The 12,444-nt window shown below is 40.6% G+C and overlaps 1 protein-coding gene across 1 annotated transcript in view; it reads right to left on the reverse strand.

Annotated features, from left to right (window-relative positions):
• Positions 1–5,945: 5,945 nt before the first annotated feature.
• rsu1 (Ras suppressor protein 1) overlaps positions 5,946–12,444 on the reverse strand; it is a 33,437-nt gene continuing 26,938 nt past the window's right edge. The window contains exons 8-9 of the mRNA XM_077554210.1: positions 8,254–8,386; positions 5,946–6,631 (exon numbers count right to left, since the gene is read on the reverse strand). Coding sequence (XP_077410336.1) covers positions 6,529–6,631; positions 8,254–8,386 — 236 coding nt within the window. The 3' untranslated portion in view covers positions 5,946–6,528. The remainder of the gene's footprint in view (positions 6,632–8,253; positions 8,387–12,444) is intronic.

Below are 12,444 nucleotides of genomic sequence, written 5' to 3' on the forward strand. Positions count from 1 at the left end.
CGGTTGCAAGCAGCTCACACTTGGGAATTTTTTTCAAAGACGAAAGACATCGACAAACGCTAAAGAGCACATTGATGACGACGATGATCATCATCGATGATGATGATGGTGACTCCGAGGTTGACGCCGAAGTTGGAAGCGTTGACGCGGCGGCTATGACGACGTCATAAAGGTTCACGGGCTAGCGATGCTAACACTGGAAAATGCGGAGCACAACCGAGCACGCTCAGGCGGACGTTCAATCGGACGACGAAGAGTGCCCCGAGTCCAATGCATATTCATCGGAGTAATGGGTACAGTCTGCTACTTGCTATTCCCCGGAAAAAAAGGCCGTCAAGAAAGTGTAACGTCTGCACGTGAAAGGGGCCATCGCAGTGAAACTACTCTATTGTGCAAATCTGCTCCCTCTCCTTGCACGCAGGGGAGTGTTACAAAAAGAAAAACTGTATTTGAAACATCCACATAATTGTAAATAGTACCACAGTTGCACACAATTGTAAATAGTTTGCGAAATTGTTTTGTCAAATTGTTACACTGTTGAATGGTAATAAATGTATTTTGCAATCTAAAAACACTTTTTCATTGTTGGTGGTAAGTGTTTTACAGAAGTAAAGCACTGTTTAGGTGTTTGTGGCTTCATTCATGGACAAAAAGAAGTGTACAATTCACTAGAGTGCATGAAATAACATCGTTTCACAAAAAGCTCTTTTTCTCCGCTTTTTGTTTCAAAACAGAGCATTTCGGTGAAACTAACCATTTTCTATTGTTGATTACTGAAGAACGGAATACGGTAGAAACAAACTTTTTTTCCCGATGAAAGATGAGAGTTCAATCTTTCATTTGGTAGTATCTGTTTCCATAGGCCAAAAACAGAATTTTCTGTGGACCTTGAAAGATCAGTCAAAATGCTCTAAATCAGCTGGCACCCACATGTTCTCTTTTCTGAAAATGGTTGGGAGTCAAAGAGTTAAGAGCTTTTAGAATGGGAGTAATATAAGCTCATCTATTGGCACCAGTCAGTAATCTCACTGCGGAATTTGGACCTGTTGCAAGCGTGACAACTCTTTTTTTCGTTTAGACAAAAAAATAAACCATTACAGTAATCTAAACGAGCTGACACAAAGGCTTGTATAATCAACTCGAGATCCTCTTTCGATACAATTGTTCAGAGTTTAGAAATGTTTCTCAAATAGTAAAAACAATTTCTTGTCAACTGTTTGGAGTAATGCTCTAGAGACAGTTTCTTGTCCAAGAAAACACCAAGATTTCTAAGGCTTGTTTTAACGAACCAACTCAAATCACCCAAGATAGATAGATAGATAGATAGATAGATCGATCGATAGAGAGATAGATAAAAAAATGAAGTCATTTAATTGGACAAATGATTTAAAAAAAATTATGAACCTAAAAAAGCTTTTAGCTGACAGGTACCGGCTGGCCAAGCGGAACGCGGCTTTGCCGGTCGCTGGGGCAAAAACTCGGGAGGAGTTCGGTGAAGCCATGGAAAACTACTTTTGGACGGCTTCGAGGAAATTCTGGGTCAAACATCCGGCATCTTAGGAGAGAATACTTCGAAGTCCACCTCAATTCCACCGACACATCTTCCTGTGAGGAAGCAGAGTCTGGGGACACTGACGTGGGCTCTCCTATCTCTGGGGTCGAAGTCACTGAGGTGGTTGGAAAGCTTCTCGGTGGCAGGTGGATGAGATCCGCCCGGAGTTCCTAAAAGCTCTGGATGTTGTGGGGCTGTCGTGGTTGACACGCCTCTACAACATCGTGTGGACATAGGGGGCAGTGCCGCTGGATTGGCAGACCGGAGTGGTGGTCTCCCTTTTTAAGAAGGGTGACCGTAGGGTGTGTTTCAAATATAGAGGGAACACACTCCTCAGCCTCCCTGGTAAGCTCTATTCAGGGGTGCTGGAGAGGAGGGTCCGTCGGGAAGTCAAATTTCGTATCGGCCGCGGAACAGTGGACCAGCTCTACACCGACGGCAGAGTCCTTGAGGGTGCATGGGAGTTTGCCCAACCAGTATACATGTGTTTTGTAGATTTGGAGAAGGCATTCGACCGTGTCCCTCGGGGAGCTCTGTGGGGGGTGCTTTGGGAGTACGGGGTACCGAGCCCCTTGATAAGGGCTGTTTGGTCCCTGTACGACCGGTGTTTGGTCCGCATTGCCGGCAGTACGTTGGATTTGTTTCCAGTGAGGGTTGGACTCCGCCAGGGCTGCCCTTTATCACAGATTTTGTTCATAACTTTTATGGACAGAATTTATCGGCGCAGCAACGGTGTTGAGGGGGTCCAGTTTGGTGGCCTTAGCATTGCATCTCTGCTTTTTGCAGATGATGTGGTGCTGTTGGCTTCATCAAGCTATGATCTCCAACTCTAAGTGTGAAGCGGTTGGGATGAAGATCAGCACCTCCAAATCCTCAGTCGGAAAAGGGTGGCGTGCCCTCTCCAGGTCGGGGATGAGATCCTGTCCAAAGTGGAGGAGTTCAAGTATCTTGGTCTTGTTCACGAGTGAGGGCAGGATGGAGCGGGAGATCGACAGGCGGATCGGTGCAGCGTCTGCAGTGATGCGGACTCTGTATCGGTCCTTTGTGGTGAAGAAGGAGCTGAGACGAAAGGCGAAGCTCTCGATTTACCGGTCGATCTATGTTCCTACCCTCACCTATAGTCACGAGCTGTGGTTCATGACCGAAAGAACAAGATCCCAGATACAAGTGGCCGAAATGAGTTTCCTCCGTAGGGTGTCCGGGCTCTCCCTTAGAGATAGGGTGAGAAGCTCGGTTATTCGGGAGGGATTCGGAGTAGTGCTGCTGCTCCTCCGCGTTGAGAGGAGCCAGTTGAGGTGGCTCAGGCATCTGGTTCGGATGCCTCCTGGACGCCTTCCTGGAGAGGTGTTCCGGGAATGTCCCACCGGCGGGAGGCCCCGGGGAAGACCCAGGACACGCTGAAGAGACTATGTCTCTCGGCTGGCCTGGGAACACCTTGGGATCCTGCTTGAAGCTGCTTGAAGTGACTGGGGAGAGGGAAGTCTTCCCTGCTAAAGCTGCTGCCCCCGCGACCCGACCTCGGATAAGCGGCAGAAGATGGATGGATGAACCTAAACGTACTTGGTATCGTATCGGCAATATTGGCACCAGTATTTACTTGGTATCGATCGATACCAAAATCTCAAGTATCGCACAGCTCTAGTTATTAGGCTTTTGCAAAGCTTGCTGATGAGCTGATCATTAAATCAAGAATCATTATTGTCATTATGCAAGCATAGCAAAATTTGGTTCCAGCAGCTTTTGAATGCAGCTGCATTGGAGGAGGAAGACATGGAATAGGGGCTGGATAGGGGCTCTCGAGGACCAGACTTGGGCACCTCTGGTCTTAAGTTTTGGAGATCTGTTGAATCCAGATTACATTTTTTGAGAAGTGGCTCCACAAAGGCATGTTTAAAACAACTGGGGAAAACAACAGAGCAACAGATTAATTAGCATGGTAACCCAAGGGCCAATGACACCAAACACTTGTAGAACATCACATGGACAAAAAGAAGCCTTCATTGAGGTTACCAAAGCTTAAATATCATCCGGCGTAAGAGAAGTAAAAAAATATCATGAATGGGCAGCAGGTTCATCAACAACAGGATTACATGTTGGAAGTTTGTCCTTAAAGGTCCCATAGTATGAAAATGCACTTTAGTGGGGGTTTCTATCAACAATATTCATCCGCCGCCTGTCTACAATCCAACCAGGTATGAAAAGTCTGTCCGCGACTTCTTTAGCTTTCTCTTCCTTTCTAAAATGTGTGCTTCAAATAGGCAGATTAAACTTCCGTGAAAAAAGACAAAGAAGTGCACTCGACCCAGCCCCCTCAGGTTAGTGGCACCATCTCTGGTAAAGGTTTGTCACGCCCACTGAAATTCGAGAAGCTGGCTGCTCCTTTCTTTTTCTCCCCGTGCTCGCAAATGCTCTGTGGAGAGGGGAAAGAATGATCAGGAAAAAGTGGTTGCTTCCTTCATCCCAAGTCTTTGAGAAGACAGTGGATTCATTTTATTTTTGAAGGACGTGTATATATCGAAGGACGCATCATTTCTCAAAGGACTGTTTTGTTAGCAACACGTTTAAACATAATAGATTGGTCCCAACAATGTGACAAGACTGCGAACAGGAACGATGTAAGTTTAACATTTTTGATTTAGCCTTCCTTCCTATCCTTTCTAATAAGAGATGTGCACCTTCTACCATATTACTGGTGTATTTTCAGTGGCTAAAGTGGGAGCTACATTTGTCGTGTGGAGGTTTTTTGGTTGCAAGAGGTCAGATATGATAATGTAGACGGTGGTTGGATAATATGAAGCGGTTGCGTATTTTGTCCAGATACAATTCACGGTGGTTAATTTGCCGTGACTGGCAACTCGCCACCTTGTTGACATGACTTTGGGATGCTAACCGGCCGCTAAGTGGTCTCGACGAGACGGCTTGCATGTTGCGAACGCGCAGTGGCCTAAATGTGCACATACACGGCAAATCAGAGACATTCGCGGCAAAATAACGTTCACGGGAGATTTGCCAGTTACGGCAAAATAACCATTGCCTAAACAATCACAAACTAACGCTACAACAGAGTCTCTGTAGTAACGTTATGCTACTTCTTCTTATGGTAAAATCTTATGCTTCTTTTCCATATATTAAAATAGTTCTCAAATTTCTTTTATTCTGCTCCCATGGCCAGTTGTTTCTATTCATTGGCACATGGCTACCATGACCGAAATCACTGCCCCTTCAAGAGAGAAGGGTATGGCCTAGGCGTGGCCTGGTGCAGCTATTTACATAAAAGTGACACACCCTAAAACAGGCTGTTTTGAACAAAGCGTTTTTTGGCTGATTTAGGGACAGCAAAAATATTACATCCTAAGTCAATTTTGACGAATGCATGTCGCAGACATGTCTTTTACATATTTGAGAACTATTTTAGTATGTTGAAAAGTTCAATAATATGAGACCTTTAAGATCCTGGATTTTGCCAATAAAGCACTTAACTCATTCACTGCCATAAAAACATTTAAAAAATATATTATTAAAAATTAGGGGCGACAGACGATTATTATTTTTTAATTGTAATTAATCGCATTACTTCACTAGTTAACTCACGATTAATCACACATTTTATACCTGTTCTAAATGTACAATAAAAAAAAATATAGGTTTTCATACTCTTGTTAACAAAAGTGGAAAAAAATGTTAAACTAATAGAAATAGTTTAAATAATTTTTTACGTTTATAGCCATCAATGACAGTGAATGAATAAAAAAAGAAAAAAGAAAACATTATTAAAAATTTGGGGCTTCAGGCGATTAAAGTTTGTAATTGTAATTAATCGCATGACTTCACTAGTTAACTCACGATTAATCACGAATGTTATATCTGTTCTAAATGTACAATAAAAAAAACATTTAAGTTTTCATACTCTTGTTAACAAAAGTGGGAAAAAAATTTAAACTAATAGAAATAGTTCAAATGAATTTTTGACGTCTATAGACGTCAATGGCAGTGAATGAGTTAAGAAATGTGTTACTATCAGCTTTGCAAAATACAGGAATAGAAGGAGCAACAGGATTTACAAAAGAGTTGATGGTATCAAACAAAAGTTTTTTTCTTATTATGAATAATCAGCTGACCAAAATAGTCAGACCAGGCCTTTTTAATCAATTCATTTAAAGAGCAGAATAGCATTCCTGCCTGATGATTCAACTTAGCATGAATATATTTCCTTTAAACTAGTGCTGTCAGGCAATTTTTAATCTAATTAATTACAGGATTTTTAATTAATTAATCTAATTAATCACTTTTAATCTCATATCTGGCTAAAGGTCCCCAAATAAAGAATTTGAATTCTAGGCGTTACACAATTGTAGTGCATGACTAATGAATTTAATACACCAAGAAGAGAAGATTTGAAATCCACATTTTTATAGTTGAAGTGTGCTTCATAAATGAAATTCAAAAGAAAAAGTATAAAGGTAGAGTCCAATGTTTAGACCGTTTCAGTTTGTAAACAAACAATTCAAAACGGACTCCTCCAATGGCTCAACCCATACTCAACTGCCTCTGACCGTACTCAGCCCTGAAGTCACTTTGCAAGTCAACATAGCGTCTGCCTACAGTGGCTGGAGGGATCCACATTGCCTTTCCACCCAGAAACGTCCCTCTTATGGCAAAACACAACAAAATACAGGCTGGGGTGGTGGTGGTTGATATCATTTGGTTAGTTTACCTATATAAAGCTTATGACAAAGGCAGAACAATTAAAGTTAACTTCCTGTAACAGAGGAACACATGGGGGGAAACATCCTATACAGTGCCATTGAGTAAGAAAGAGATCATATGACATAGCCTTCTTGCAAAGTAAAATAATACAGGTATATACTGTGTATATATATATATATATATATATATATATATATATATATATATATATATATATAAAATAAAAAGTCTGGGATAGTTAACGCAACAATGACATTCATTTACTCTTTTCATTTGTTTTTGGCTGCCAGTGGTTTGCGGCTGATCTTCTTACTCTTGTCATTGCTCTTCTTTGGAGGTTCTGGGTTGGCTTGCATGTGTCTGCCATAGAGACTGAGGAGAGTAAAATGGAATTTCGTTAGGGGGTGGACATTAAATTGAGAAAATATTTTTGAATGTTTGTCTTCAAATAGTTTGGTCTGTGGAGCAGCTGCCCATCCATCAAGTTTGAAATTTAACAACCAAATAAATATTTTGTCTTGAAATATCTACCTATGTCTGTGAGGGAGACATTCTGAAATTTCATAACACCCACACAACTGCTCTGCCATGACATGACACAGATACAGCAGGTTGTAACATTGTCATGTAATTGACAGATGGCCCTATGTAGATGTACTATAATTAAAATGATAAACGCTAAGCACAACTGCAGTATTGGCACTAATTAGTATTTGTTTCCCCATTTTGGGTCTAATATAGGTTATTATATTTTACCCTAGCTTACTGCGACCAATCAACCCGCAAATGCAGCCAAATTAACAAAAAGCGAACGGTCAGCGCGGGGAGTATTAGGGGGTTGAACGGCTCTATAAAGTCTCGGTTCCCATCATTTACACTGAAGAACCGTTGAAAATACTCCATTCATTTGTGAACGTCACATCACTAGAAGTGACGTTCGAGGCGAGGAACTCAGGGTTATTCGAGGCAGGTTTCCGAGGCGCGTTGCTAGCTTAAGTCGGCTAATAAACACGTTGGCTAATGATACACTTGTCCTAATAACTGCGCATTTTCATACTTTTCTATTCCAATTTTAACTTTTATGCTCCTGGGAAATTAAAACTTCAAGGAGGCTATTTTAAATCTCAAAATCAACAATTTTGACCTCCAGCTCTATTTTGGACAATTACTCGAAATGTTACTTTCCGACAAGTGGACCTTTTTGCCAGAGCGGGTCAAATATAAATGCACATAGCAAAACCAATGAAAGCCGAAATGATTGTACACCATAAATTGCCCTACAACAGCACGTAGTCGAGCAGAAGATGTAAGAATGTTCGTGTTTTGGGCTGAGCCATCCTACCTCAGAGCCTACTTGAGTCCGGACACCGGCAAATGTATGTAATCCAATTAATTCCATTAATCAAACAAAGTTTTAAAGTGCACTGCTCCAAGGACTGTTGATCTAAACCTTCCGCATAAGTCTTCTTTAAATAACATTTGTTGTAAATAGAACGGAAGCACAGCTGACGCTCTGAAAACTAGACACACCATTACGACTTACTGATAAAATCCTGTGTGGTGCGACCAACAGTGCAAAAGTTAAGTGTACAGCCCTGTGAAAAATCAAAGATTGTCTTAAAAAAAAATCCTTATTTAATTATTCCGGCATTTAGCAAATAGGATTACCTAAATTATTTTTAATTGACCCAAAGCAAGAAAAGTTTAGTCTGATTACATGTCAGACAGTGAGGAATTTTGATGTAAAAGGTCTGGTTCCACTGTACAGTACATAGTTTGGCCAAATGTCAAAAGTAAATAATTAATTGCAAGAAACTGAGATTCCACAAATTGTCCCTTTTAACTTATGCATGTCAGAGTAGCCATTTTTAGCATGGTGGTGAAAATGTACTGCAGCTAGACAAATCATTCAAAACAATAAATTAGTTACTTACATAACTACAGTATATACTGATTATATGAATTTATATGTGTCGCAGTGTGTTTATACATACTATTTGTAGGTCTCAGAGCGAACATATTCAAAAACATGCGAGACTCCCAGTTGGAACTGGTCAGAAATGGGAGTGACCCAGGGATTGTTCTCCGCTTTGAAGACCTGCTTCGGACCCGTCAAATCCAGATTACCTACAGATGAATAAAAAGACAGATCAGTAATAATAATAGAATATGTCTATCTTTCGCAGCACAATCATTTATTCATAATTCATAAATGTATACAATATTCCAGTGGCTCTAAAATGTTTTAAACCAGGTATCATATCAATTATTTATTTATTTTTTACTCTCCAGGTACTGAACCTTGGTTTTATCTACAGATGAATAAAAATACAGCTCAGTAAAGAAGAAAAAGAAAGGCCTCAATGTGTTAGAGTGGCCCAGTCCTGATCTAAATCCAATAGAAAATCTGTGGTGAGATCTTAAGATTGCGGTTCACAAACACACTCCATCTAACCAAACTGAGCTTGAGGTGTTTTGCAAGGAGGAATGGGCAAACATTTCAGCCTCCTGATGTGCAAAACTGATGGAGACATACCCCAAAAGACTTGAAGCTGCAATTGCAGCAAAAGGGGCTCGACAAATTACTAATTCAGAGAGGATGAATACTTTTGCAAAGCCTACTTTTCAGGTTTTTTGTTGTTGTTGTAAAACTTGTTTGAAATAAGATATACACTTTCACTTTTTTCACATTCACTTCACGATTATGTGCTACTTTGTGTTTAACTTTCAAATTTCCAGTGAAATATATTTGTTTGTGGTCATAGTGACAAAATGTTGAAAAACTCAAGGGGAGTTGAATACTCTTGCAAGGCACTGTATGTATCTGGAAGAGGGCTCAAGAGCACTACCCAGAGATCCCATCCACTCTCGGCCATTTCACATGAACACAGAGACTGGCAAGTTAGAAGCACTATGGTTTGAGGGTGACGTCATCCCCAAAGCCCTCGTCAATGTCTTGGCAGAAGAGGAAACAGATGAGGATGACTTAGAAGCTGATGAAATCCATAATAATAATAATTCATCAGATTTATAGAGCGCTTTTTTAGACACTCAAATACGCTTTACAATGGAATGGATACATTATTCGTGCACTCACACATTCACACTGTGATGGCGGTAAGCTACTTAAGTAGCCACAGCTGCCCTGGGGCAGACCTGACGGAAGCGTGGCTGCCAGTGTGCGCCTACGGCCCCTCCGCCCAGCACCAAACATTCGAATGGGCTGACATGCAATCTGTTGTAATGGATAGGTTGAAATAGAGTAAACTCGCTGCCCAATGCACCACCGATGCTGGAAGAACTAAGGTCTAAGGTAAGGTTGATACCCTGGTCCAACTGGGGGCATAACATTATTCACTTTTTATGTGATTCACTTTAGATAGTATAGTATTACATAAGCCATGTTTCTACTGATGGTTGAACTATATACCACCGAGGATATTGTGAGGCTTTTCCATTCGTGACAAGGTGCTTGCGCTAAAGTTGCCATGCCTGCGCCAAGTGAGCCATCTTCCACATGCTGGCTGGCACGTCTGACTAACCCAACCCCTTTCTCTTCTGCAATGAGGCACTCTAGTGGGAGATAATTGCTGATGGACCAAAAGTGCTCAGTTCTTACAAACCCAATTCCAGTGACGTTTAGCAAATAATGATTCACTTTGAATTTTATGGTTGCAACAAGCTCCAAAAAGCTAGGGGAGGGTCATGTTTACCACTGTGCTACATTACATTTTCTTTTAGCAACACTCATTAACTGTGGATACTAATTGTTGAAGCTTTGTAGGTGGAATTATTTCCCATTCTTGCTTGTTGCACAGCTTCAGTTGTTCAACATCCAGGGTCTCCGTTGTCATATTTTACTCTTCAAAATGTGCCACACGTTTTCAATGGGAGACTGATCTGGACTGCAGGCAAACCATTTTAGAACCCACACTCTTTTACTACGAAGCCACGCTGTTGTAAAAAATGTGATTTGGCATTGTCTTGCTGAAAGGGGTGTCCATGAAAAAGACTGCGTGGATGGCAGCATATGTTTCTTCAAAACCTGTATGTACCTTTTCGTATTAATAGTACCTTAGCACTAGCAGATGTGTAAGTTAGCAATGCCATTGGCACTAACACAGCCCCACGCCATCACAGATGCTGGCTTTTGAACTTTGTGTCCATAACATTCCAGATGGTTCTTTTCCTCTTTGGCCCGGAGGACACGACATCCACATTTTCCCAAAACAATTTGAAATGTGGACTTGTCAGACCACATGTTATGGAGGGACTTGTAGGTCAATAGAAGAACTTCGTACTGGATGCGGTGCTGGCCGGTGAGCCAGTCGAGCTGTTGGAGCATGGGGGTAATGTGTTCCATGAAGCGAGTGTGAGTGAAGAGGCCAGCAGCAGTTCTGAACATATTGCTGTTATTAAAGAAGATTGGCAGAAAGTCCAAACAGGAGGCTATTGCAGTAATCAAGTATGGAAATGTTAAGAGAAAAAATTAGAATGAACTCAGCTGTGGTCTTGGAGAGGAAGGAACGAAGACATGCAATGTTGTGTAGATGGAAAAAGGAAATTTTAGTGACATCAGGGTTCTACGTTAAGTAGGGATGCACCAAAATGAACATTTTAAGAAATAAGAAAATGCTTGGCCGAAAACAGAAACGCCCCCAAAAAATTATGCCAATTTTTTTTATTATTGCATTAATTATAATTAACTAAAATTATAACATTATTATAAAATATTAAGCACTGGCATTTTAACAAAGCACAATATAAATTGAAATGCGTCCACACCACAGACATGTTGGTGAATGGTACATTAAACACCAAACGCGGGATGAGCAACTAAGTTAGGGATATTTGTTGAAATTTCAAGTTGAGCCTAAAATGCACTTGCAGGTGTATTTAATTTGACCGTATCTAAACTTTTGAATGGTTTGAATGGTCTCATGTCAAAATCTGAACAGCATGATAAACAGGACTCATAAAAGACCCTGTAAAGTGTGCTTGTTAATGTTTTCTAATTCATCTTATTCTCAGGGCACTGAATTTATCCCAATTGGACTGTTCTGGTTGTCTTAGATGTTTAGGACAGTACATGCCTGGTACAGTCTATCTGTTTTTGTCCGTTTCTGTCTGTCTGTATCTCTCTCTATGAACTCATTAAGTCTTTTCAAATGGGATGTGAAACATCTTCTGAGACAACCAAAACAGCCCAGCTGAGTGATTTAATGCCCTGAGAACCTTGAAAATTGAAGTCAGACATTTGTTTCTATAGCAATATACTTATTTTCACCATTTCAGTGAACTTTTGTTGTTTTTTGGGATGTGCCAAAATGGGGCTCAGTAACACACTTGGACCTGACATGAATCTCCGCTCCCCCACTATATAAAAACCCAATTTCGAATGAAGTTGGGACGTTGTGTAACACATAGATAAAAACGGAATACAATGATTTGCAAATCATCTTGAAAAAAAAACCAACAGAAAAACAACTACACAATCCTACACATTCCCCACCCCGGCACCTACTCCAAGCAAATCAGCACAGGTGAAAGTAAAACACCATTTATAGCAAAATAAAGATTTATCTCACAAAAAACAAAATCTTGCCATTAATTTAGAAAAAAACACACATAAATGAATAAATCATCAAAATAAAAGTTAAACTGAACTGGAAATTCTTACTGAGGCATTATCTGACAATTTACAGTGTTGACAAAAAAACAAGAAGGGAGTCCTTATCTTGTCAAATGATCATGGTTTGGGTTTGTCTATTTGTTTCCAATTTCAGAAAATAAAGAACTTCTCTGACCCAGTCAGTGTAGGTAGGTAGGTGCAGCTGGAGACCTCCACCTCAACAATATTAATCTCCTGCTAAGCAATGACGTAAATGCAATTAAATTTCTCTCCTTGAATGAGCGGTCAGAACAAAAAGGGCACACTCTGAAAAGAGCAGTCAAGGCATCAGAATCAAGCTTCCTCCCAGCTACATTACATGTGCCAAATATATCAAACCAAAAATTATTCAAAGAAGAGCAGCTCCAAAACATAACCCTAACCCTGCTCACACACATTTCTTTTCCTATCCCCGTGGTGACATCCCATTTGTAATGCATTTCCAACGCTACTACTCCAACTCCAACTCGATAAGGTGTTTAAGGGGGCATGTACGAGACTGAGACAAAAATGA

This window comes from Vanacampus margaritifer, chromosome 20, assembly GCF_051991255.1.
Source record: "Vanacampus margaritifer isolate UIUO_Vmar chromosome 20, RoL_Vmar_1.0, whole genome shotgun sequence".
In the NCBI taxonomy this organism is placed as follows: domain Eukaryota; kingdom Metazoa; phylum Chordata; class Actinopteri; order Syngnathiformes; family Syngnathidae; genus Vanacampus; species Vanacampus margaritifer.